At 41.9% G+C, this 26,711-nt stretch overlaps 1 protein-coding gene across 2 annotated transcripts; it reads left to right on the top strand.

The window, feature by feature from the left end:
- The first annotated feature begins 7,589 nt into the window (after positions 1–7,589).
- Positions 7,590–11,740, top strand: LOC128613658 (ferritin, heavy subunit). 2 transcript variants are annotated; one of them, XM_053634664.1, is made up of 5 exons: positions 7,590–7,822; positions 9,609–9,714; positions 10,022–10,168; positions 10,559–10,684; positions 11,373–11,740. In XM_053634664.1, the coding sequence occupies exons 2-5, from the start codon at positions 9,613–9,615 to the stop codon at positions 11,529–11,531; spliced, it is 534 nt and encodes a 177-aa protein (XP_053490639.1). In that variant the 5' UTR covers positions 7,590–7,822; positions 9,609–9,612; the 3' UTR covers positions 11,532–11,740. The 2 variants fall into 2 exon arrangements, with proteins under 2 accessions (XP_053490639.1, XP_053490638.1); XM_053634663.1 differs by lacking the exon at positions 7,590–7,822 and having other exon boundaries at positions 9,601–9,714.
- The last annotated feature ends 14,971 nt before the right edge of the window (positions 11,741–26,711 follow it).

The following is a 26,711-nucleotide window of genomic DNA, read 5'->3' as shown; positions in this document are numbered from 1 at the left end:
CATAGGCGTACGGGTATGGGACATATACCAACTTCCCGGCTAGTAGGGCACGCGGCACCTTCGACTGAGCACAGGTGGAACATGAGGACACGACGCACTGCACCTCCCTGGACATGTGGGGCCACCAATATTTCTCGGCCAGCATTTGGTAAGTGCGACGAGCTCCTGGATGCCCCGTCGCGAGTGTGGGTCCAGGTGACAAGTTCCAAACAGTAGCGCGTGGGCACGAATTGTCTCCCGGGAGGACAGGCTGTTGGAACTAGTGATCTGGGGAAGCGAGCTAAGGCTTGATCTAGAACCCACTCTATGCTGCCAACAATACTGGAGGGGGGCACGATATACTCATCGTGGTTTGCTCGACGTTCAGGAGAGTGTATTCGGGACAGAGCATCGGCCTTCGAGTTCTTTGTTCCCGGCCTGTATGACAGAGTGAACTGGAACCGGGAAAAGAACAGAAACCAGCGTGCTTGGTGGGGCGTGAGCCGCTTGGCGGTTCTCAAGTATTCTAAATTTTAATGGTCAGTGTAAATCATGAACGGATGGTCGGCCCCCTCCAACCAGTGTCTCCACTCCTCTAGGGCCAACTTGACGGCCAGGAGTTCACGGTTCCCCACATCATAATTTCGTTCAGCGGGCGACAGTTTTTGTGAGAAGAAGGTCACGGGGTGCAACTTGGGTCTGTCCCCGAACCGCTGGGACAGTATGGCCCCCATTCCCGTCTCAGACGCGTCAACCTCCACGACGAACGGTCGTGAGGGATCCGGATGTCGGAGGATGGGGGCCATAGTGAATGCCCGCTTAAGCTTATCCAGAGACCCCCGGGTGTCGGGGTCCCAACGGAGTCGCCGAGGCTTACCCCACAGGAGGGACGTCAGGGGTTGTGCTATTTTACTGAACTCCTGGATGAATCGCTGATAAAAGTTCGCACAGCCAAGGAAACATTGCAATTCCTTGATGGTTCGGGGAGTGGGCCACTCCACCACCGCCTGAACCTTGCGTTTGTCCATGGCGACCCCTTCCGGACTAATGACATACCCCAAGAAAGAGATGGTGCGCTGGTGGAACTCGCACTTCTCTGCCTTCACGTATAGCTGATACTGCAGCAGGTGGTGCAACACCTGACGGACATGCCTGGTATGTTCTTCATAGGATGTCGAATACACTAGGATGTCATCGATGTAGGCCACGATGCACCGCCCCAGCATGTCCCTCAGGATGTCATTGATCAGTTTCTGGAAAAATGAGGGAGCGTTAGCGAGCCCATACGGCATGACCAGGTACTCGTAGTGCCCTGAGGTGGTGATAAAGGCCGTCTTCTACTTGTCTCCCTCCCTGATGTGGATCAGGTTGTAAGCACTGCGTAAGTCTAATTTCATGAAAAAGGTCGTGGACCTTAGCTGTTCCAGGGCTGCGGGTACTAGAGGCAGGGGATAACGGTACTTCACTGTCACCTGGTTGAGACCCCGATAATCGATGCATGGTCGAAGGCCCCCTCCCTTCTTTTCTACAAAAAAAGAACCCAGTGGACGCGGGAGATGTAGACGGCCAAATATACCCCTGTTGGAGAGCCTCCTGAATGTATTCCTCCATGGCCCGATGTTCAGCTTGGGAGAGTGGGTACATTCGGCCCCGCGGTGGGCTAGCTCTGGGTAAGGAGGTCTATGGCACAGTCGGAGGGCCTGTGTGGTGGTAAGCCGCTCGCCCTTTCCTTGCTAAATACCTCACTGAGGTCACGATATTCTGGCGGGGGACGGTGACAGGGACAGGAGACAGGGGACTCTCCACCATCATGGTGGCCACGGGAACCATAGGGCCAGTGAAGGAGTGTCATAGACAGTATGGGGACCACTTGGTAACCTGCTTGTCCGCCCATGATAACTGAGGGTTGTAGCGTTCGAGCTAGGGCAGGCTGAGAATGATGGGGTGCCTGGTGGAAAAGTGACGTACAGGACGAGGGTCTCGTGGTGAAGGGCACTAATTTGTAGGCTGATCGGAGCTGTGCAGTGTGATATGAACCGCCCCCTATTGGGGACCCGTCGATCGATTGAACCTCCCGACGTTGGAGTAGGGGCCGTATAGGGAGGCCGAGAGTCTGCGCCGTTCTCTCATCTACGAAATTCTCGGCCACTCCGGAGTCGATGAGCGCTGCAAGGACAACAGACTAACCTGAATATCTGATCACCACAGGCAAGACAAAGACATGAGAGTTAAAAAACTGGATTGGACTCACCCAGGAATGATGAGGTTGGCTGGCTGTGCTCCCCTCAGTTGACCGTGGCCTCCTATGTGGACACTGGCGAACGGCGTGGGTGATCTTGCCGCAGTAGAAGCACCACGACTCTCTACGTCATCTCTCTCTCTCCTCCTCCCAGATTCGGGTGCGGCCGAGCTGCATGGGTTCCTCTGGCAGAGCTGGCTCGGGTGGAAGGGTGCTCCACCGTGCGGGGCGGTTCGTACGGCGTAGACAATCCAACCGTACTGCCAGGTTGATGAGGTCATTGAGGGTCAGCTGTTCACCCCGGCACGCCAGCTCCCGAACCAGCTCGGGGTTGAGGCCCCTGACGGAACGCGGTTTTCAACACCGGCTCATTCCATCCGCTTCTTGCAGCGATGGTGCAGAACTCCAATGCATAGTCTACCATGTCACATGAGCCCTGCGTGATCGCCAGGAGTTCCCGGCCGGTCTCCCAGCCATCAGGGGAATGGTCAAAGGCGCGTTGGAATCGGGAGAAGAGGTCCGATAATGATGGTCTTTTCCCACCTCCTCGCTCCCACTCTGCCGTAGCCCATTCCAGGGCGCTTCCGATGAGTAGCTCTGCAGTATGTAGCCCTTGCATTGCCGTGGCTCACCAGTGTAGCGCTCCGGTGTGGGTAATGGCGGACAGTGTACCACCGGCGCGGCTGGGACCGGCACCACTGGCACTGGTGGGACATATGCATGAGAAAACGCTGGAGGAGGGACATTAGCAGCGGGGGGGGACGCAGTTTGACCCCCGGAAGCGCTTAGGCGCTCCAATCTCTGGGTCAAGTATACTATCTGAGCCTGCTGCGCATTTATCGCTCGGTTTTGCTCGTAATAGGCGCTTTGCCAGTCCGGGGTACCCGCTGCCTCCATAGTAGGCGAAGTAATCTGTAACGTTACCTTGCGAGGAGACAAGCGCGAGCAGAGCAGCAGCAGGGAGACGCGGAATTCACCGGCGTGAGAAGTCTGTGACGACTGACACTGTCCAGTTAACGTAGCGTAAACAATCCAAAAGGGCTAATCCAGAGAATTGTGGTCAGGTACAAGAAAAGAATCCGTGAACCAGGGAAATCCGATACGTAAACAAAAGGCTTGGTAGAACGACAGCGTTGAAGACACTGAGCGTTTACTTCGCGCCGAGCTGTTGTTAACGAGGTCTTATATAACCTTGGGCAAAGCACAGGTGTTGGCAATCAGTACTCCGGTGAACTCGAGTGCAGGCGCGGCTGGGAAGTGTAGTTCTCGTCGGCGCTGCAGCCACGAGTTCGCCGTGGCATAACAAGATGAAAGTGTGTGTTAGATGACGAGGTTTATGGTCATATACTGCCATCAAAATCTCTTTCATTTTAACATTCATAATGATAAAAAAATTAATAATGCAAGACTGAAGAGGTGCCATGTTAGCTCATGGCTCAGATATGTTCTAGTAACAGGATCTTATGGGGTTTTTTTCAGCTTGGACACTTGGGTTTGTAAATATCATTAAGCCCTGAAATATCATTTCCTGAGTGATATTTGCTGGCTTAATTAGACAATGGCATAAATGTGTGTTTTGGCTCAGTTTCCAATAACCTGGTTTTGAGGGGATCTCCTGTGCACAGCCCTTTTCAAGTCATTCTGCAGACTTTCGATAGAATAGCGTTTCCTTCGTTGACTCGGATTTGTGATCATCTTCCGCTGTATAACAGAGGCCTGCATTTGGAGCGATCCATGAATCTATCTTGACTAGAGTCCCATTCCAAGCTGAAGAGAAGCAGTCACATAGCATGACGCTGCCACCACTTTGCTTCACCATGAGTATGGATTTCTTTAAATGATAAGCTTTTAGATCCTTTTTTTTTTTTTAGAATTATGGCCAAAAAGTTCTACCGGTTCTTTGCCATATATTCCTTTACCTTCTTTAATGTTGTCGTAGGTCTCTTGACAGCCTCCCTGATACGTTTTCTTCTTGTCCTTTCTTCTATTTTGAGGGGACGTCCTGGTCTTGGTAGTGTCAGTGCAGTGCCCCATTTTCTCCACTTGATGATGGCCTTCACGGTGTTCCATGATACAGCTAATGAAATTCTTTTATACCCCATTCTTTCTACAAGATCCCGTATATGCTTTAATAAAAATTTTAAAAAAGCTCTTTTTGAGGACTATGACTTCAGCAAACACATGAAACCCAGAAGATTTTTATGTTTTTATTTGACAGGGGTATGATAATTACTTTTGAAAATGAAGTTTGAACATGATTGGTTCATTTTGAGGACAGTCACATGCCCCATTATAAAACCATTCACTACACCTTAAAAAGGTGTATTCTTTTTCTTTTCTTTTTTTTTTCTTTTTTTTTTTACAGCCACTATAAAGTCACAAAGATAACACCTTTCCCCGCTGTACAAGTTCTGTTTTTTAAAAAGTAGCGTTATTCCTCAAATTTCACATGCAAGAACAAAGAAAAGCCTTACAGAAATAATCTCTAGACATGTTAAAGGCATGTCAAAACATCTTTTAATCGCTTACGCAAATGTGTGTTAATAAAAGCCTGTGTGCAAATGTGTTTTGTGAAAGGCTACTGCGATGACCTTCGGGTGAGTCACTGTGACGGTGGGAAGAGAAAGGGGCAAAAGAGTTTAGGCAGCACTCAACATCACAATAATATGAAGAACAACAATTTCAGTGTATGCAGGAAATTTCCAAAGAAATCACATGCTTTATGTAACCGAGAATACACACATACACATTACGTCTGCTCAGTTCTCCTGCCTGTTCTCACTTTTCAGCTGTATTTCCCCTCAAAATGTCCACAACACACTCATGCACTCTTCTGAACAGCATGACTTGCGCACAGTCTGAGTCACACTGAACAACATTACGCAACAGTGGATAAGTCCTCTTCTAGTCAAAGCTGGAATTCCTTCTGTTTCTTCACATCCACAATTCCTTCCTTAATTACACTCCACTGTTGGAGCCAACGTACATGGATGTAGACACATACTTCTATTGCACACATTGTGGTTTATGACCATGAAATTCTGAACGTAGAACCCATTCAGCGTGTAATTCTGAGCGATCATGTGTGGAGCTCAAGCATGACACGCAGTGACACTAAGTGCTCGGATATATCTGCAGCAGCTGCTCGACACGGACACAACGTGCTTCATATGGGCTTTACCGCCATTAAAAGTAACACAAACACACACCTTGGGCAAATTCACCTTGTACGTATATCAGAATTTAGCTGTGTGCCAGTAAAGGCTATACATCACGCTATATTCCTTTCTTTTAGAGGAGGCTAGAAGAATAGCTCATTCTTGTGACAGAACACTGTGTGAGTGTACCTGTGTGAGATGACAGTTCCATAATCCTGTTCTTAGAGTTTGCAATTGATGCTCATGTAGTAGTCGTAAAAAATGGTATTATGCTTATAATTACAAACCATGCTCAGAATAAATTGAATAAAATATTCAATTTAAAATGCATACATGCCTACAGTATCAGGACATCATGCCACATGCATAAATACATGATATGACTGTGAGTTGGCCCGATGTGTCATTATGGCACAAGGATACACATCATAACCAGTTATTAGATCCAGACCTCTTATTAATCCTAAGGTATTATAGGAAGGACTGCTGTCATCCAGTCTAGACAGTCTAGTGAGACAAAACCCGAACCCTAGTATTTATTTATTTATTTATTTATTTATTCATTTTAAATTTCTAAAACCCACATTCTGTCACATAAGGAATAACATTTTACTGCGTTATGGTACGACACTACAGTTGATTAGGGTATTTCTTGTTTTTAAGCAATAGATATCACAATCTTTGGCAGTATTAAAAATGTATTTCACTGTAAAGATACTCTCAAGAGAAAGACTTTTACAGAAATGTTTATAGTTACATAATTTCCTTACAATGCAATTAATCCATAAGCCAGGCTTTGTAGTGATGTGTGTGTGTTTTTGTTTTTTTTTTGTTTTTGTTTTTTTTTTGGGGGGGGGGGGGGGGGGGTCAAGAGCTGCCGCTTTTATAAAATGGTGACACAAAGCAATATGCTAATATCCAGTGTTCACAAAGATAATACAGCGGACAAAAGCAATGTTGTTGTTTTTTTTTTTTTATCTGATAATCATTTATTTTTATTGCCATCACTATTGTTTAAAAGAAGACTTTTTAGAGATGCACTGAGGTGACTAAATTGTCATTTCTACTTGTATTGCCTTACATAAATTATTTTTTTAGTACCATAACAGTGTTTCAAATGAACCATGAAAGCGATCAGTGCATATAAACATTTGATGTATTTTTGCACAGTCACTCTGGGTTTATTACTCACTCCCAGATGATCCAAACAGCTGTAAAGGATCGTGTAACTATGGTTGCACTAGTCACTTTTTTTTTTTTTTTTTTTTGCTCAATAATCTACTGATCATCACATTATTAACATTATGTAATGTGTTTTTTTTTTTATCGTTGTTTGTATGTTACAGTATACTTTATTCCTATTTCTAGAGTAAATTGTGAATGTTTTGCTTGGTTTGTTTAGTTGGGTGTCAGTTCTTGGAACCTGGGATTGTATTCCAAAGAAGACTGTAAATGCTGACATTTTGAAGCGTCCACAATAGCAATGTCATCATTCCAAAAGCACAATTTGTTCTTTCATCTTACTGAACATTTACACTAAGATGAGTTGAAATGTTTCAGTGCGTAGTGCATTCTCTCTCTCTGTCTGTCTCTCTGTGTGTGTGTGTGTGTGTGTGTGTGTGTGTGTGTGTGTGTATATGTATTGACAGCAACATGAGGTGAGACATAATTTCCACCAGGACTGCCAGGCCACCATCAACCTGGAACTGTACACCTCCTACATATACCTGTCCATGACTCGAGTCTCAGAGGCAGACCTTCTTATAAGAAAACAGACCTGAGAGTACAAATTTAAAAATGTGGATATAGACTTTTGATCTCTTGGATCTATTAAATGGTTGACGATTAGGCCTATTTGTTTGTTGTTTTGTTTACAACAATGATTTTGGCCTTTAATGTCTGAATTAAATGTTGTAACGTGTTTTGTTCCACTCTTTAACTTTATGGCAAAAACAAATCCAACTTTTCTGCTATTTTAAAAAATGTCAAAATAACAATTTCCAACTGCTCCAGCTAACCGTCTTGCTAGTTTACACCGCCTGGCGCTAATAAACAAACCCACTGGATAGAAACAAGACTCCTCCCTGCGTCGTTTGCGTCATGCATATGTGCACTCTGTACTCGCATCTGATTGGCTTGTAGAAAGAAAGCACCTCCTGCGTCATGAATATGCATGAGCATCGCTAACAAAATCCGCTGCGTAACGGCTCAAAGTCAAATCGACTATCATTCACGGACAGAGAGAAGGTTCTCCGCTTCAACAGTGCTTGAACGGCAACCTTAGCTTCTGTCTTTCATCGCAATCACTTCTTTTAATTCTGATCAGTTTCAGCGCGGAGAAATTACTTAATCGTTAAAGTATTTAGCTTACATCGCTGAACAAAGCCATAAACCTTCCGCTTGAAGCCGTCCAGCATAGCTAAACTACAAAGCTAAACCGACGAAGGTAAGTGTGTTTTTTTTTCCACCCTTTGTTGTCTTTTCTATTATTGTTGTTGACAAAATACTTATTAGACATATAACAAGAATTGACAATACTACGCCACGCGAAAAAATTTGTCCACGCGTATTCCGGGAAATCCTCCTTCCTGCGCAAGGATTGGCGGTTTGCATAAAGGCGGTTTTGTGATTGGGTGCCGAGCGGGGGCGGGCTACAACACGCCAATCGTAGCGCAGAAACGAGAATAGAATCAGCCAGTCCTTGCGCAGAGGGTGGAGTTTATCAGAATACGGTTAGGGTAATAATAAAAAAAAAACGACTGTTTGTGTACGTGCTTGTGAGTTAGGCCGCTAAGAACAGTAATTACGTAACTTAAAAAAAAAAAAAAAAAAAAAGAAAATCCATGTTTTTGACGCGTGAGTGAAAGTGTGATGGTTCTAACACGGAGATACGAAACTGAACTGTAGTTTTAGGCAGATTTGTAGTGTTAAATAACGTTATGGGGCTGTAGCAAAGGCCGCATTGCGGGTGTGTGGGCGCGCGCTAACGGTGGCTTAACAATAAGGTTGTTTGTTTGTTTGTTTGTTTGTTTGTTTGTTTGTAGGGACACGGTGTTGAACTAAATTCTACACTGCTTCTAACTCTTTCTTTCTTTTTTAATCACTCGTACAGCTTGAGAACACGGAACCGAGTTATAGAGTCTGTGTTTTAATAATGCATTAAATTAACACCAAACATCTATTATTGTGTGTGTGTGTGTGTGTGTGTGTGGATCTGTTAATAAACCACTGGAGTTCTGCCATGATCCCAGCTTTCATGGTCCTGTGACAGTCAAGCGTATGAAAAACACTTTGCAGGTTGTCTGACCAGAGAAACCTAAACTACAGCGTAGCAGAAAGTGATATCTGAGGAACCCAGGAGGCTGTGTTGGCCTCATGATTGCTTCCTGATAAGAGCGGCAGAAAAGCTGTGTCGCCCTGTAGAGCCGTAAAACAAGCTCGTGAGACTCTTGTTAATTGTTTTCCAGGCATAGCGTCAGGTGTGAGTCCTAAATAAGAAACGGAGTCCACTCTGAATATCAGTGTGTTATAATCAGTACATCATCTTTAACAGGACAATATTTCTGTTGATAATATTGTGTCGATGCAGCGGTGCTTTAGTCTGTCCCGCTTACGCACCTCCTCATTTGTACACTCTGAGTCAACCGCAAAGGCTCTGAAGCTTCAATGTTAAATCAGATTTTTTTCCCCCTCCTGTTAAACGCCATTGTAATTGTGTTGCTCTGTGACATCAACACAATCCTATTTAATGACTTCAGGAAGGACTTGTCTTTTAAGCACAAAAACAAACCCATCGTTTTATCTTCTCGTTAAAAAGCGTCATTTGCAGAGCTGGTGGTTGTTTTTTGTTTTGTTTTTTCTTCTTCTTTGGAAATCAGCAGACCTGTGTCTAGCCATCATGCTACGTAACGTGAGCAGTAATGACTGGGTCACGCTACCTGTTTTTAATGGCTTTGAAAACTGCTATCAGAGCATGACTTTGCATGTAATGTCGCATCTCAGAGTACAGAATGAGTGTTTACAGGAAGGAACCAAACGTTCCTAACAAGATTGTGTTAAGTGCCTAGAACAGAATATGTAACGATGATTATTTTGAAGCCTCCACAATATCAAATCGTTATTCCAGAAGCACGGTTTATTTGTTAGTCTGACTGAACGTTTACACCAAGATGAGATGAAATGTTTCACAGTGTAGTGTGTTCTCTTGTGTAATCGATCTCGTGTATGCGCAGCAACATGAGCTCTCAGGTGAGACAGAATTTCCACCAGGACTGCGAGGCTGCCATCAACCGGCAAATCAACCTGGAGTTGTACGCCTCCTACGTCTACCTGTCCATGGTAAGTCTCTGAGTCATATTGTAAAGGGAGATAATGAAACACTAAAGTAAAGGTAAATCATTGTGTGAAACATATTTAATGTTTAACATCACATGGACTGGGGGGGTGAGTCGGACAGTAAATGTTTACCCCCTTCTTTAGACGGTTTAGATAACTAAAGAGAGTGTTTATTACCCAACCCATGGAGTGATCTATGATGGGAAGGAGCACTGAGTTCAGTGTGTAAATGAGCTTTGACTCCAAAGATTCTGTCCTGTCCCCATTTTAATCTCCTAACATTTTTTTTAAATCTAACCCCCCCCCCCAGTCATACTACTTTGACAGAGACGACCAGGCTCTGCACAACTTTGCCAAGTTTTTCCGCAAGCAGTCACATGAGGAGCGCGAGCATGCAGAGAAACTGATGAAAGTCCAGAACCAGAGGGGAGGAAGAATCTTCCTACAGGACATCAAGGTACATTGTATATGTGAATAATAATAATAAAAAAATTAAAAAGGAAGATGGATTTGTGGAAACTAAAAATGAACGTGTAAACAAGGTAACTTGTTTGTTTTTGTGATGGTTTTTTTATTTATTGTAAAAGGTTATGTTGAAGGTCAATTTGATCATACATCATATAACAGTGCAGAAGCAGGTCTATTACAGTGAGGGATCTGTTGGGGAGTGGCGTGAAGTGCAGATACTGACTGTTTGTCTTGGGTGGAGTTCTTATCATTCAGAGTCAGCAAAGCTCCAAGCTGTTTAAAACAGCCAGCAGGGTGAAGGAAGATAACATGATTTAAAAACAAAAGGGTTGAGGGGGGATAAAAACCTTATGTACATTTTTGCGTTTCTGCGTGACAGAAACCAGAGCGTGACGAGTGGGGCAGTGGTATGGAGGCTCTGGAGTGTGCACTACAGCTGGAGAAGAATGTTAACCAGTCCCTGTTGGACCTGCACAAGGTGGCCACCGATCACAACGACCCCCATGTAAGTGCGCGCGTACACACACTTCTTCAGGCAAATCATTCCAACTGTAACATTTTTTTCTCTCAAATTTGCTGCCGTCCTCGTGAGTGAACTGTCTTAAAATATAAAACTCTGCCTTTGCATTAAAGTCTTTGCTAATCAAGAAACAGTAAAGACTGAAAACGCGTATTGACTTTAAATGTGGCTTGACTGAATGTGACTCCCAGCATCGTTTCAAAATATTAGCACGCGAAATCTTAGATGTTTCCAATATCAAGAGTTTCTTTTGAGACTGCATTTAATAAATCAAGCAACTGCACATGTGGTCATGACCCCTAGCTTGGGGAAACCCTTGCACTAAAGATAGATGGATATGCTGTTGTGTTAAACACTAGTTGAACCCTCTAAACAAAGTATGAGGTCCGTTTTTAAAATGATGAACTGAATTATGAAATGAGGAAATCAAGTCTGCTGGGTTTTTGCCATGCTTGCCAACTTCCTTTACAAAGCATTACCATGCTGACATCTCTACCGTGTTGGATTTGTTTCACGTTCTTACCTGCTCTGAACAAAGGGCAAAAAGCCACCATTCAAAAGTTTCTGGAACTTTGGACATCCTACTAGTCACGTGACTTATCTCGAACAGTGAGTCATGGTTAAGCATGCACTTTCTCTCCCTTGTACATTTAATCTTCTCGTGTCTTTTCAGATGTGTGACTTCATTGAGGCACACTACCTGGACGAACAGGTGAAGTCCATTAAGGAGCTTTCTGACTGGGTCACTAACCTGCGCCGTATGGGAGCGCCTCAGAACGGCATGGCTGAATATCTGTTTGATAAACACACACTGGGCAGTGAGAGCAGCTAAATCCCTTCCAAGCCACCTTCAATTAGATACTGTCCTGCCAAAATTATTACTTTTTTCTCCCCCCCTGCCAGATGGTGGTCCAATTAGTGCTCAGTTTTCAGCTTCTTCCTGCTTCAACATGCATCCTGTTTGCTCCTTAGTGTCACTTATCTGTGTGATGTATTGCTGAAGGTGTAATTCCAATCAAATAAAAAAACTGCTGGATCCTGTCCATGTTGTGCTTTTTATTTATTTATTTATTTATTTATTTATTTTTTAAAGTCTTCATGTTTTGCTTGATGCATGCTGAGGCACTTAAAATATAAGGTTTTACTACACATATATCACAAGGGTTTGGTGAAGGATGCAGTAGTGTGACGTATGATCAAGAATACAATTTTTTTTTTTTTTTTTTTTTTTTTTTTTTTTAGTAAAACTTGATAGATCTCTCTCAAATTGTCTTCTCTGCTTATAACAGAAGGAAAATTTATTCCCTTAAGACCCTTTTTGCAGTGTTGGACAAGGACAAAGTGGTATTTGCTGATATTTAGGATTTGTGCTGCCTTTCTTTATATAGTGTAGATAATGGAGTTGGTGTTCGTGTCAGCATAGCTCACTTAAGTATGTGAGAACAGATTTTTAACTAAGTAGATTTTCTGCAAAGCAATTATTTAAAGAGTCATTTTCTTTTATTAAGTGAATAATTCCTACAATTGCAGTAGTTTTACTCAAGTCAGTGTGTTTTGTACTCCACTGCTTCTGCCATGTTGATTGGACTCCAGAAGAGATGAGCACAGTGAGTGCACCAGCTTTTACGCTCAGGAACTTGTGTTGTCTTGTGATTTTTGGTATTTAATCCAGTGCATGACTTGTGACCTTGAATTCAGCGTTACTCCTTTTGAAAGGTTTGCTTTGGTATATTTCTGTGAATGTGTTACATATTTGGAGGGATCACTTGGAGTGTCTGGTGTGGTTATTAGAAACTGTTGATTTTGTGGTTTGTAGGGGAGTTGGAGAAGTAAGTTGACTTTTTTGTTCCTTTTCTGTTGGTGTAGGAGAAGTTGTGAACATTAGGAAATAGAGGATTGTTTTGTTTTGTCTTGGTCTGGGTTATCCCCAAAGATTTTCCATGGTCACTGTGTCTTTTATTTTTTCATTTATTGTAAATACCATATATCATTTGTCCATAAAATTGCCTTTAGTGGTTTTTATACACATTCACAAGAAATACGTAGTTATATCATACAGTTTCAGTCAAACTGTCAAAGTAGTGTGTGTGTGTGTGTGTGTGTGTGTGTGCTGATTTATGGCCCCTGTCCTTCCCTGGCCGACATTCCTGCAGGTAAGCTAATTTATGACCAAGGGTGGGGGTAACCCTATTGAGTGCATCAGGGGGTCAATCTGGCTCCTGTGTGTCTGTGGTGGTGAGGGGTGTGTGGGGGGGGAATAGTCCCCCTCCCAACAAAGGTGTTTATGTTAATGAGTCTGGTTTTTTGGGGGGTGAAATACGTCTGAAAAGCATACCAATGGTTAATATTGGGCATGTGTTTGATTATTTCGTTTGTGTAAACACATTGTTAGAAAAGCATGATGTTTGAATGTGTACATATGAGTAGAATATTTGTTTGTGAAATAAATGACATGTTGATTACAATGTTGATTACATTTTTAGGGGGCATGGTTTTGCTTTTGAGTAAAAAGTTTAGGAGGTAAAGCGTTTTTTAAAAAAAGAATCTGTTTAAAGAATCGCACGTATTACATAACTTCTAAACATAAACCTTTAGGGGATAAAAAAAAGATTAAGAGTTGTTTAAAAAGAAATCCGTATTACTTGTCTTCCAAAAAAAAAACACCCACATAAAACCTGTAGGATGTAAAAATGGTTAAAAGAGCTGTTTAAAAAGAATAGCACGTCTTACATGACTTCTAAACAAAGATCCTTATGAGGAAAAATGTTAGTGTTGGCTAAAAAAATCGCCGTATTGTTTAAGCTAAGAAGTTTTTCCCTAGATGTCCTCCCTTCGCTGGGTTAAAGCGTTTAATGACGTTAAACCGAATCACATCTCTCTCTCTTTCTCTAAACCCCGCCCATACATACGTGTTTCAGACTCTCTCTCTCTCTCTCTCTCAACCACGCCCATATAAGTGTTTCATCGGTAGACAGCGCTTTCTGCCAAAGTGTCAATCGAAGTATTGTGCTAATTTATGATCTTTGTGTTTTTCTTGAAGGAGAGTTGTAGGTTGTCTAATTTATGGCCCTTTGTGTTTTTCCTGACCAAGAGTTTTATGACCAAGGGTGTGGTGTAATTCTATCAGCTTGTTAATGATAATGAGTTAGTGTCTGGGGGTATTAATGGCTTTTAAATATCGTCTTAAGACATTACGGTTAAATCACAGAAGATAGTCTGTAACTAACTGATATAATGGCTACTCCGAGAACTCCTAATATCTCTAGAAGACTGTCCTGCATCACACCTATAAGAGACTCTGATGAAAAGCGTGAGGAGTTAACTTTTGCTCCAAGAAAAAAAGAACAATGTGTTAGTTTGTTAAAAATTCTTTGTGGGGATGACATTGTAAAGGAGCTGCTGTTTAACCCTGGACAGGGCGTTACCAACTCCCGAGAACCTCTCTCAAGACCGCCCTCATGCTGCGATGATTAAAATGGGGTGGCATGTGTTACAGTGAACATGTATTACAAAGATGCCTCAAGATTCTGCATATGCCTGCTACAGCACCAACCCAGAAACAGCGCCGGCTCTGCCTGACGACAACGCAGCAACCCTAGAATCCCCGCCGCAAACATATGACAACAGCTGGCTAGATAATTTCTGCAAGGAATTAGGATATCACAACCTAAGTTTCCTCACAACTCCGTACGGAATCAGTGGCTTTTTAACTGGTGCCTCTGCCTACACCAGTATTGATGACACAGATGACTGTATTCGCTCTGACGCATTCAAAATTATAAAAGCGACAGTCGTGGTCCTTCTGGAACATCTAATCAACAAAAAACTGAAAGAACTCTGGGGTGCGAAGTGGATCATCAGAGTCAGTTTAGACTCTTGTGTCTGTTCAAACCTGACGCGTATTTCTTTGACAAATACTTTGAGGAACTATCACGTGATCTAGTCAAAACCGGACTTAAACATTTCATCGCTCAAGCTTTGAGTCGGTTTGGTTTGAGGGTTAACCCCCAGAGAATTCAAGGATCGGTGGATGCCGTTCTGCACGAGCTGCGGGACGAAGTATACATCGTGCAAAGGCTTAACGAGGTCACAGAGAAACTTGTGGATGTCAGCAGCGAGCAGATCGTCTATGACATGGACAGCTGGAAGGGGGTCACACCGACCGTTTGAGATGGGAAATACTTGTAGCAGTACAGGATTAGCAAAGAGTCTGCTTAAATGCCCTATTAGATGCGAGATGTCCAGTCTATTGTACAAATGCCTTATGGACTGTGCTGTAAAGGGATGCGATGTTGACCCGAGACATCTAACAAATCTCGTGAATCAGATGTGTCTTGTGCAAGGTATGGTGTGCGATTGGACTGCTTTGTTACATATGTGTATTAATGCATGTGATCCGATTTGGGCTTCTATCACAAAAATACTAGATCTTGTGACTGAATGTGGCAGACGTGTTAGAATTGTAGACATTTTATGTATGTGTACATATGTGCATGATTTGTGTGTAATCCTTCTGTCGAGAAATGAGCAGACTGTTGTCTGTGAAATAATCGACACATTTATCGCATATATGGTTGAGAAAAACACTGTGATGTGTATAAAATTTCTACACTCCTTCGATGATGATGTATGATAACATCGGTGTTCTTTTACTGAAATAAATACCATGACATTTAAGACCATCTGAGTTATTCTGTTGTGGATGCTAAAGTGTTGATATGTCAGAAGAAATGAAAAAAGTGGATTACACACCTTCAAATGCGGGGTCTTTTGGTGGTAAAAAAAATGTTTAAAAGACGGCGTTTTAAAAGAAACAGGGGTTCGTTTAACAGATAAACAAGTTTCGGATTGGCTCGCCGGCAAGGATGCTTACACGTTACACAGAACTGCTCCGTTAAAATACAAAAGAAATCGTGTTTTTGTTTATGGTATTGATATGCAGGTTCAAGCCGATCTTGTCTATATGTCTGCATACGCCAAGGAAAATGACAACGTTCATTTTCTGTTGACGTGCATAGACATGTTTAGTAAATATGCGTGGACTCGGGTTTTAAAAAATAAATCCGGCATCGAGGTGTCTAAAGCTTTCCAATCTATACTGGATGAGGACAGGGTGCCCCGTAAACTACAGACATATAATGGGAAAGAATTTTTCAATAAACATTTTCAAAGCATCACAAAAAAGTACAACATACAACATTTTGTAACAGCCACCGATTTAAAAGCATGCATCGTCAAATGTTTTAATACAAGCCTAAAAGGGCGGATGTGGAGATATTTAACTGCTACAAACTCCAAACGCTATATCGATATTCTACAAGACATCACGGGTGGATACAATGCCAGCTATCACAGGAGCATTAAGATGAGACCTATTGATGTGAACAAAGAAAATGAATCTGCGGTGTATAAAAACCTATATGGTCCTAAAGATAGCCCCGCCGTAATCCCTAAATTTAAATATAAAGTTGACGACATTGTTAGAATTTCTAAAGTAAGAGGTCCGTTCACAAAAGGTTATAAAGAAAACTATACGCACAAGTTTTTCACCATAACAGAATGCATATCACGCGAACGTACCGTCTATAGATTGTGTGATTATGACGGCGATGTAATCGATGGTGTTCTTTATGAAGAGGAATTACAAAAAATATTTGTGAACAAAAACAAAACATTTAAAGTGGAAAAAATTTAGACAAGAAGAAACAAGGCCGAAAAACAATGGTTTTGGTTAGATGGCTCGGATGGCCCTCAAAATTCGCATCATGGATTGACCAGAAAGAATTGGTCATGTACACACCCCATGAAACAAACAAAACCTCGTAGATAACACACATTCATGTAAAAGTCCAACCATGACTGAGGGTGGATTTTATGTAACGCTTCCCTGTAATGCCTCAACGACTGTTTATCCGGAAAATCGTATCTCGTGTCATACAACTCAATTATCGAAAACTATCAATCTAAAAGGAGAATGGCAAGTTGGGTTAATCGAATTTGAATATCCACTGTCGTGGTACACATTTAATGAGGAAGATGCTACGTTCATTTTCAACTATAGTGAAACAACGAAGACAGAGATTCGGGTCACCTAATATAATATTGAAGGCAGTATATCAAACGCATCTTACAGGTTAAAGACTGGATATTATGACGACATCGTTTTTTTGATCAGGGAGATCAACACGTCCCTGACACAACGTACAAGTCTTGGCTATGATCATGTTAAAAATAAGGTGTTTCTGAAAGGCCCTCCGAAGACATCGCTGACATTTTATGGAAAGCTGGCCAATATTTTAGTATTAAAACCGGGGGTTGCTATTGAAACTACGGACCATACTCTTGAAAGGTCTGGTATGACTTATGCGCCTTTTCAGGCTGACATTAATGTGGGGTTTTACAGTATGTATATTTATACCGATATCATAGAATACCAGACCGTGGGTGATTTCTACATACCACTGCTAAGATGTGTACATATAGAGGGAGAGAACCACAAGAATGTTAGTGTTAGATACGACACCCCACACCACGTATCGGTTAATAAATCATCCGTCAGTGAGATAACCATACAAGTGAAAGACGATCAAAATTGAGACGTGCGCTTCAGTTACGGGAAGGTGTGTGCCAAGCTGCATTTTAGGCCTGTGAAACAATTTGTTTAAAAAAAATAATAATGTCATATTTCAACAATCACCACACAGAGCCTCTGCGTTATGTTGCGTATTACCAGAATCAAGTGGCGAACGGGCTCCCCGGCTATGCAGGTGGCGGGGTTATGTATGGAGCCGGGTTAGGGGGTATATTTAAAGGTCTCTTTAGAATGGCGATTCCGTTGCTAAAATATGGTTTTAGCATAGCCAAGCCGCATCTTAAATCAGCTGCAAAAAACATACTAAGCGATGTTGTTAGCAATACATTATCGCATACGCTTAATAATAACAACAATAATAACACTCAAGATGGATCCGGACTAATGGTGATGGCTCGCAGGAGAGCATCTAGACCGCCAGGGGTTCGGAGGAGTGGCCAAACGATAAAGAAAAGAAAACATAACACCAAGAAATCGTCAGTTGTAAAACGCAAGCACAAGAAGACACCAACCAGCCGTACAGCAAAAAGACCAAAGACCTGCGTTAAAACAATATTTTCGACCATGTCTTTACTACACAATATGTCAGAAGAATGCTTAAAAACCGAACTGGACCTATTCACAGTACCATTGACATGAATTGTTATTGAAAAAAATACATATATAGAAGTACCCCCGTTGTCAGCAATATCAGAAACATCGCCTCTGGAGTTTTTTTTATAGCGGGGACTGGAGAGGATTATGTGGACCTAAACAACACCCTTGTTTTTTTACGTCTTAAAATCACTAATGCAGACAGTACAGACATAGCAGATGGAGCCGCCGTGGGGCTTATTAACTATGCCAGGTCTACAATATTTTCACAAGTGGACGTGTCACTTGGAGACCGTCTCATATCACAAAGTTCCAACACATATCCTTATCGATGCATAATAGAGTGTCTAACCAATTATGGTAAAGACGGTCTTGAAACACTAATCTCAGCGGGGCTCTTTTACAAAGACACTGCCGGTCACATGGACGTAACGGACCCTGCTGGTGGTAATAGAGGATTGACCAAACGAGCTGCATTTACCAACGCCAGCAATGTTGTTGAACTACTGGCCCCCACTCACAGTGATATTTTCTTTCAAGAAAAACTAATGCTTAACGGTGTGGACATTAAAATTCACATGACGTGAGCAAAAGATGAATTCTGTTTGATGCGGCGCGACGCTGTAGTCTATAAACTAAACATCGTGTCAGCGTCACTGTTTCTGAAAAAAGTGTCGGTATCACCAGATGTGAGATTGGGACATGCACAAGCATTGCTCTCAACGCCAGCCAAATACCCCATGGACAGAGTATGTGTGAAAAACTTGTTCTTAGGAACACTACCAAAATCTGTGGCTCTGGCTATGGTTGATAATGACGCATTTACAGGCTCGTATAATAAAAATCTGTTCGCATTTAAAAACTGTGACCTAGAATTTTTGGCTGTTTATCTGAACGGCCAGCAGCACCCCACTAGACCTCTGCAGCCTGACTATGGAAGTGGATCTGCAGTGTGTGAATTTTACCAGTTAACACTGGCTTCTGGAAAGCATCTTAAAAATCAACCTCTAGCTATTGATAGGGAGGATTTTCTGCACGGTTATACCCTTTATGCGTTTAATCTCACGCCAGACGAAGACTGCAGTCAACACGTATCGCTTATCAAGTCTGGAAATATTAGACTAGAAGCACGCTTTAGACAGCCTCTACCCCGAATGATCAACTTAATTGTTTATGCCATATTTGACAGCATCATCGAAGTGTCAAATCGCAGCCAAATGACACCATCCAGTTTACGACTATAATGGATAAGATCTTGTGTAACACCCATTTTCTCGGCATACTCCCGTGTGACCACCTACCAAAAGCTCCCTTAAGAAAATTACCGTCAGTGGTGATAATCAACTTCAGGACTCCCGGGTGAACACTGGGTAGCCATCTACATAAACGAGGTTGGCGTGACAATCATTTTCCGCAGAATATCAAAAACTTTCTAAACCGCAATTCTAGAGTGACTCAGCATTCAGCAGTACAATTCCAAGATTTTACAGCAGAGACCTGCGGGCAGCATTGTGTGTTTTTTCTCTATCACATGGTAAAGGGGTATGATTATGACCATGTGTTGAAGACGTATACCGGCGATTTTATTAAAAATGACAAGATGGTGTCAGCATTTATGGAAAAAACTAAAACTAAAAAAACGTCATTGTAATGAAAATGTTTAAAAATCTATTCATTGTGTTCAGACAGGTGAAATGTTTATGTCCGATACTAGATTTTTTCAATAAAAACAAAAAACAGAGATTTCTTCTTCTTTTGACTCTTTATTATTATTATTATTATTATTATTATTATTATTATACATACACCGCATCCAGCAATACAGATAATAACAAGATCGTAAACAATAGAAAACTCGTGGATTAAAAACTTAGCCATTGACTCGCGTCAAGAGTGGGTGATTTGAATACAGGGCCATCTGAATAATTTGATTGTGCTAATGGCCTGCACGGCAGTATTTTCTGTTTTTTACACTTCTTAGATAAGTTGATTATAGGCGAAGTCGATTTGGTTTTGAAGAGTTAATTGCATGTCTGACAAGTCTGCGGGCATCAGAAATCTTTTGCGGAGCTGTGATGCCTTTAACTAAATCGAGCATGTGTGAACCAGGAATTGTTCTACCGTTAAACACAGACTCCCCCGAATCGTCCCAAGATGTGACATCTTTCATTTTAGACATTTTATCTAAAATGTAGCGAGCATTTTTTACACTCCTCTGCGGAACATTCTTCAAAATATCTGCCACTACATTATCTAAATCGTTCTGGGGGTTTACGTCGGGCAGCGCAGACGGCTTTTCTTTTTCATGGCGCTCAGTCTGCATGGGTGTTAATGTTAATGTACTGTTTTCACGGTCCCCTTGTCTAGCGATGGAAGCAATCAGGCTGGAGATGAAAGGAATAGCCATGCTTAAGAGCGGTAGAAGAAAGCCCCCTTGCTGGTTTATTACACGTCTCTTTCTTTTAACTCAAACTGTCTTATCCACTACAAATTTGATTACGCTTTTCCTTTTTCTCAGTTTCTGGTATTGTTGTGATGTGAGCGGTATATTACCATAGAGAACATTTAGGGCTACTTCACACAATGTCGCAATGAGTTCGTCTGTGGCAGTTTGTAAAATAATCACTCTTTGTTTGGGTGTTGCTTTTAATAATATTTTTAAAGGCGGCAGGTTTCTACAAAGTCTGGCAGACATTTCGCTATCTTCTTTTCTGGAGATATACCACAGGATGTGGTGCAAGTAAATCTGTTCTGAGCCAATAGTGTTCGGGTGTTTTTGTTTTATAATCAATCAGCAGATACCTGAAAGGTTTGCTGGTTGCGTCTTGATAACATTCCATAAAAAAGTTTGTGTTGTCGGGATACATTTGTCTTCCTAGAACACTGACTTGATTAGCATCTCGGGGGTTTTTCAACATCAGATAATTTGTGTTTAAGCTGATGGTCCTACTGGCTTTCCCTTGGCACAATAAATTCTGCACAATTTAAATAGCACTAAGATTCCTATGATGTACATACTGGGTGAACACTTTTTCCACCTCGTTGCTCCCACTGGCCTCTTTCATCAGATCATCAAGGATCAACAAATTAGTTGTGTTGGCCGGTCTTACGCCATGGTGAACTCGCGGCTGCAGTTCTCAGTGTGTAGTGCCACCTGTGGACAGGGCGGATGAGGACTACACCTCCCAGCCATGCCCACGCTCGAGTTCGCCGGAGTTCTGATTACGAACACCTGCACTACATCAAAGGTTATAAAAGGGCTTCGTTGACGTCAGCTTCTTGCGAAGTAAACGCTCAGCAGCCTCATCTCTGTTCATGCACCAAGCCTTAATTTCGTATCCGTTTACCTGGTTTCCATATTCGCTTGTCATTTGATTACGCTTCTGCCTATGCCCCGTATAACTCGATTGCCTGATTATTCTGACCTTGATTTCGTTCTGTGGTCCGTCTGTCATCTGCCCCACATTCTCCAGTTTGCCAGTCCGCGTTTGTCTCCGCCAAGGAATCGTAATAGCCGGAAACAGAGCATAATAATTCAGAGTCTGGTAATCCTTCAACAAATTTTATTTTGTACATTTTCAACAATTCATCATACAACGGTTGCCAACAATCATAAATATACACAATATTTTAAATTTTTTTAGAAATCAACTGTACAGCATTTTGCAACATGAAAACGGGTGTTGTAATCTGAAATCAAAACCATCTGTGTCTCGCACACCCCTATGTCCAAAAAGACTGTCAGAAGCCATATGGGAGTGTTGTAAAATCAGGGAGCAGCACGCGTTTGTTGTACAACACCTTAAACTTTTTAACGACTGACCTATTGTGTAGTGTGAAATGTTTTTTATTACGTACAGTGGTGTCTGTGTGTGCTAGTATATGATGACTATTATCCACCACCATGACGTAGTGGTCAACAAGTCCAATCAGTGTGTCTAATCTAATGGCTTTTGAATTTACAACGTTGAGTGTGATACCTTTGGCTTTCATGCAAACCTTACCCTTTGCAGTGCGATAACCGTATGTTTTTGGCCCACCTGAAGAAAATTCGATAATGTGATCACCTTCTCCAACCTCATCAGTTAAATTACCGAGATAGGGTCACAACAGAGGTTCCCAGTCACCCTCTCTAGAGGTAAAGATCACACTGTCTGTGTCACTGTACAATAACCTGTCACCCAATTTGTCCATCAGCTCATACAGCTCTAGACATGCATGAGCTGTTGTAAAAGCCCCAAGAAAGATGTTGATGTCGTGAGTCTGACCCCCTTTCCCATCTGCATAACACCACTGAATTAGCGCTACGCTGTCTGACATGAAGGAAAAGTGTTTAAGTCGTAACCGTCGCCAAATATGTATTGTGTAAACTGTTCCGGGTCCGAAATTAGTTCTGTACACGGCAAGTTTTCACGACCCCAAAGTGAGTTCAACAGAAGTTTGTTAATAGAACGCCGTGCTGAGTTGTGACTTATCTTTATCAACGTCCATCTTAACCCCCTCTTTCTCAAAGTAATCTGAGATGTAGGATTCCTTGTCTGTGTCTGTCAGAACGTGTGCGAGGAACCCGCTGGCCTCTTGTTTGTATTGTAAAAATGTTTTAACATAGCCACAAAACAAAGTTTCTGACCGTTGTGGAAAATGCCACACCTCGTCCAATTTCGTTACAACATAACCCTTTTCCACACCTTTCAACAGCTCAATTCTGACCCAACAACCTGAAATAGCTCTTTTCTCATCAGTATGACCACACGGGTCTGTCTGATTCTACTGTTTGGCACATGTATGACAGAATGGAAACATAAGCTTGCCACCAGTCCTATAGGGAAGGACGGGGTGAAGCATTTTTCGTGGTGGCAGTACTGTTGCCTTGACAAACCCATAATAATTTTCAAAAGGTTCAAAATCCTTGAAAATTATTTGTGGATGTCCTATGGGGTAACATTTTTTGGCCTGGCAAAAGGGGTACAAACTTGTAAAGTCGATATATCGTATTTTTTCACTATTGTCGGCTTTGTGATACAATTTGTACGCATTTGTACGACCACCAAATAGTGCGTTGCGTGGTTTCAATCTTTCAGGATGTGTGTAAGTGGACATAAATGCCATTACAGCAACACCGGTCTGTTTAGCATTATTCCAATCACACTCCCACATCACCTCAACATCGAGACCATACGCTTTTTCCAATATTTCGATTTTGTCATCAAATTGTCTTCTGAGCAAACCATAGGGCACTTTTGATAACGGATGTAAATGGTTTGGGTTATAACGACATTCATGTCCGTGAAACATGCATCCGTTGAATTCAAAAGCGTATTTGACACCATCCTTTTCATAATAACCATCGAGATGGTATTTTCCAATCACCATCTCACCGTGGTTTAATGCGTGCTGAATGTTTATGCCGCGTGGTGTTTTGACATATTCAAGCCATTCAATGGAAATGGTTGAGTATGTCTTGTTCTGATTTGTGTATGCGTTGTTATAGGTCAAAGCTAGGGTGTCTTTTGGTAGGTAGTGGGTTTTATACACGGCCATGCAGCACGTGGCTAAAGTGGTGTATCTGAATGGGTCGAGTTTGGTACACTGTATGAATTCTTGACGGTACTTCATGCATGCCTCACGGAGCAAAACGACATCATTCTTGCCATACATGGTGAGCTCTTTTCTAAAATCAAACACCTTACCCGATACCGTAACATACCACTCATCAAACAGAGCCCTCTCTTTATCAGACATTGTCTCATAACCGTAGAAATGCTTGTCCGGGTATGGTCCTACGTAGTCTTCGTTTTCTATTCTACTGAACAGGTGTGAAAAATGACCTTTCTCAGCACAGGTTAGATTTAACGCAGCGGATGTCATGGACAGACGCATAGGGATGAATGAGTAGCTATCGGTGAAACATTGCTTGAATGTCTTGTCATACATTAAAATGATCCGACAGCCTTGCATAGTAATTTGGAGTGTTAGCCCTGCTTTTGCAAAATATTCCAAAAGTATAAAGTTGTCAAACCCAGAAGCATTGTGTGCAACCCATGTGAAATTCTGATAATGAGGTTGTCTAAACTTTTTAACAAGTCGATCTATACAGTCTGTACCAGCGGCTGTGAACTCTTCCCCTTAAACGTAATTGAGCATACGAAATTTGCAACATGTTCACCGTCTGTGTGTTGTGTCTCAAAATCATAATAAATGTATTTGTCGCTAGGTGGTTCCATTTTTATTGGTTGTATAAAACATTGGTGTACGCCGTCATTAACCAATTCAGCATTACAATGGATCGTTCTGCAGGGCACGCGTGCTGTTTTGGAGTGGATCCATTGACGTGATATCGCCTATTACATTCTGACAGTATTTAGTGACATCACACTGAGCATACTGTTGTCCTATTTGCATTTGTTTATGCGCATTATAACAATAGGCTGATCTGCAGTACTGCAAACAATTGTGACATTGCCTCGTTTTGACAACGTATTTATGACAATCAGGCGCATTACAAACATCGCAAACGTATTTACACCTATGGTCTCTATGTCTAGTAAAAACATGGTGACAGTAGTCGCACACGTATGGTGTACCAATGAATGCTTTTATTCTTAATCAAGAAATAATGCTCATTGTGTAGATACAAGAACACAGTCTTATTATGAGGCTCGTCATTGGTCGTAAAGTGTTCCAACAGACCAGAGCATGTTCTGTGGAACACAACTATTTTAATGTGTAACAATCGTTCAAACCATGTGATGTCATTAAACCCTATCTTTTGCTGTACCGAATACCCAGCATTTTTCTGTAGAGACTCGGCAATCGGCTCTAGATCAGTAAACGATGTTTGTGGATGTAGAAAATGGGCCAGACAGATCGCAAAACACAGATTGTTAGATATGTTGTTGACGCAAAACAGATTCATTCTGTTTCTGTCAATTACTTCGTTATGAGCTAAATCACGTATCTTTCGATAAGCACCACCATGTTTTCCATGAGCTATAGACACATTCAGATCCAGACAGTCATCAGCATTGCTCTGCATAATGTTCTCAACCTGATTTGCGAATATGTACAAATCGTAATCGTTATCAGGTGACAAGACAGCGTTAACATCAGAGGGTAGACTAGGGCCTCTCAAGGTAATGTTGATTAAATCCCCATCACCGGTCAATAATCTGGAAAACGACACTATTTCAGACATGATATCATGCAGAAATATAGTGTACGCAGTCAGGTCTGGAGCGGTTATCACACTCATATTAATACTACGCCGTATCTCCAAACCATTCAATCTGAGTCTCGGTACCACCGTATAACCACCAACATCCCCGCCCTCTCTTACAACAGACTCAATAGCGGATTCAGATAACCCAAAATTTGGCTTCGAAGGATTAAACGATCGATACGATTGTCTGTCTGAACCCACCCCACCTGCTGTGAATTTCAATTCAATTCAATTCAATTTTATTTGTATAGCGCTTTTTACAATAGACATTGTCTCAAAGCAGCTTTACAGAAATATCAACATGGTATACAGATATTAAAGGTGTGAATTTATCCCAACTGAGCAAGCCACTGAGTGGCGACGGTGACAAGGAAAAACTCCCTAAGATGTTTTAAGAGGAAGAAACCTTGAGAGGAACCCGACTCAGAAGGGAACCCATCCTCATCTGGGTAACAACAGAAAATGTGAAAAAGTTCATTATGGATTTATATGAAGTCTGTATGGCCTTAGGAGCAGGCGTAGTCCCAGCAGTCTGGAATTAGAGAAGATTTGAGCTCCATCCAGAGGCAGAAAGGATCTGGATCTCTAGTATCTCCATAAATTCGTGTGGGGCTCGGCGAAAGGAGAGAGGGAGAAAAAAGATTATTATGACTGCGAAGTAGTAGAACAGAATCTAGTCAGGGTAGGCTTGAGTAAACAAATACGTTTTAAGCCTAGACTTAAACACTGAGAGTGTGTCTGAGTCCCGAACACTAATAGGAAGACTGTTCCATAACTGTGGGGCTCTATAAGCGAAAGCTCTCCCCCCTGCTGTAGCCTTCACTATTCGAGGTACCGTCAAATAGCCTGCATCTTTTGATCTAAGTAGGCGTGGCAGATCATATAAAACCAAAAGGTCGCTTAGATATTGTGGCGCAAGACCGTTTAGTGCTTTATAGGTTAATAAACGTATTTTATAGTTAATGCGAGATTTTACTGGGAGCCAATGCAGTATTGATAATATCGGTGTGATATGGTCATATCTTCTAGTTCTAGTTAGGACTCTAGCAGCTGCATTCTGGACTAACTGGAGCTTATTTATATTCCTACTGGAACATCCAGACAGTAAGGCATTACAGTAATCTAATCTAGAGGTGACGAATGCATGAACTAGTATTTCTGCATCATGTAGTGACAATATGTTTCTTATTTTAGAAATATTTCTGAGATGAAAGAAAGCTATCCTAATAATATTATCTACATGAGCATCAAATGATAGGCTGGAGTCAATAATCACTCCAAGGTCTTTAACTGCTGTACATGATGAAACAGAAAGACCATCCAGAGTAACCATGTGATCAGAAAGATTACTTCTAGCTACACGTGGGCCTAATAAAAGTATTTCTGTTTTATCAGAATTAAGTAGAAGGAAATTAGTTAACATCCAATGTCTAATGTCCTTTACACAATCCTCAACTTTACTAAGCTTCTGTCTGTCCTCTGGCTTCGCTGAAACATACAACTGTGTATCATCAGCATAACAGTGGAAGCTAATTCCATGTTTACGAATAATTTGACCTAGGGGTAGCATATATAAAGTAAAGAGCAGTGGGCCTAAAACAGAACCC

The sequence above is a fragment of the Ictalurus furcatus genome, chromosome 10 (assembly GCF_023375685.1).
Source record: "Ictalurus furcatus strain D&B chromosome 10, Billie_1.0, whole genome shotgun sequence".
Taxonomy (NCBI): domain Eukaryota; kingdom Metazoa; phylum Chordata; class Actinopteri; order Siluriformes; family Ictaluridae; genus Ictalurus; species Ictalurus furcatus.
This window is presented reverse-complemented; position numbering and strand designations above follow the sequence as displayed.

Coding starts and splice junctions, on each gene's coding strand:
- LOC128613658 (XM_053634663.1), top strand. CDS start 9,601: ATGCGCAGCAACATGAGCTCTCAGGTGAGACAGAATTTCCACCAGGAC. Junction 9,715..10,021: donor CCTACGTCTACCTGTCCATG/GTAAGTCTCTGA, acceptor CCCCCCCCCCAG/TCATACTACTTTGACAGAGA. Junction 10,169..10,558: donor TCTTCCTACAGGACATCAAG/GTACATTGTATA, acceptor TCTGCGTGACAG/AAACCAGAGCGTGACGAGTG.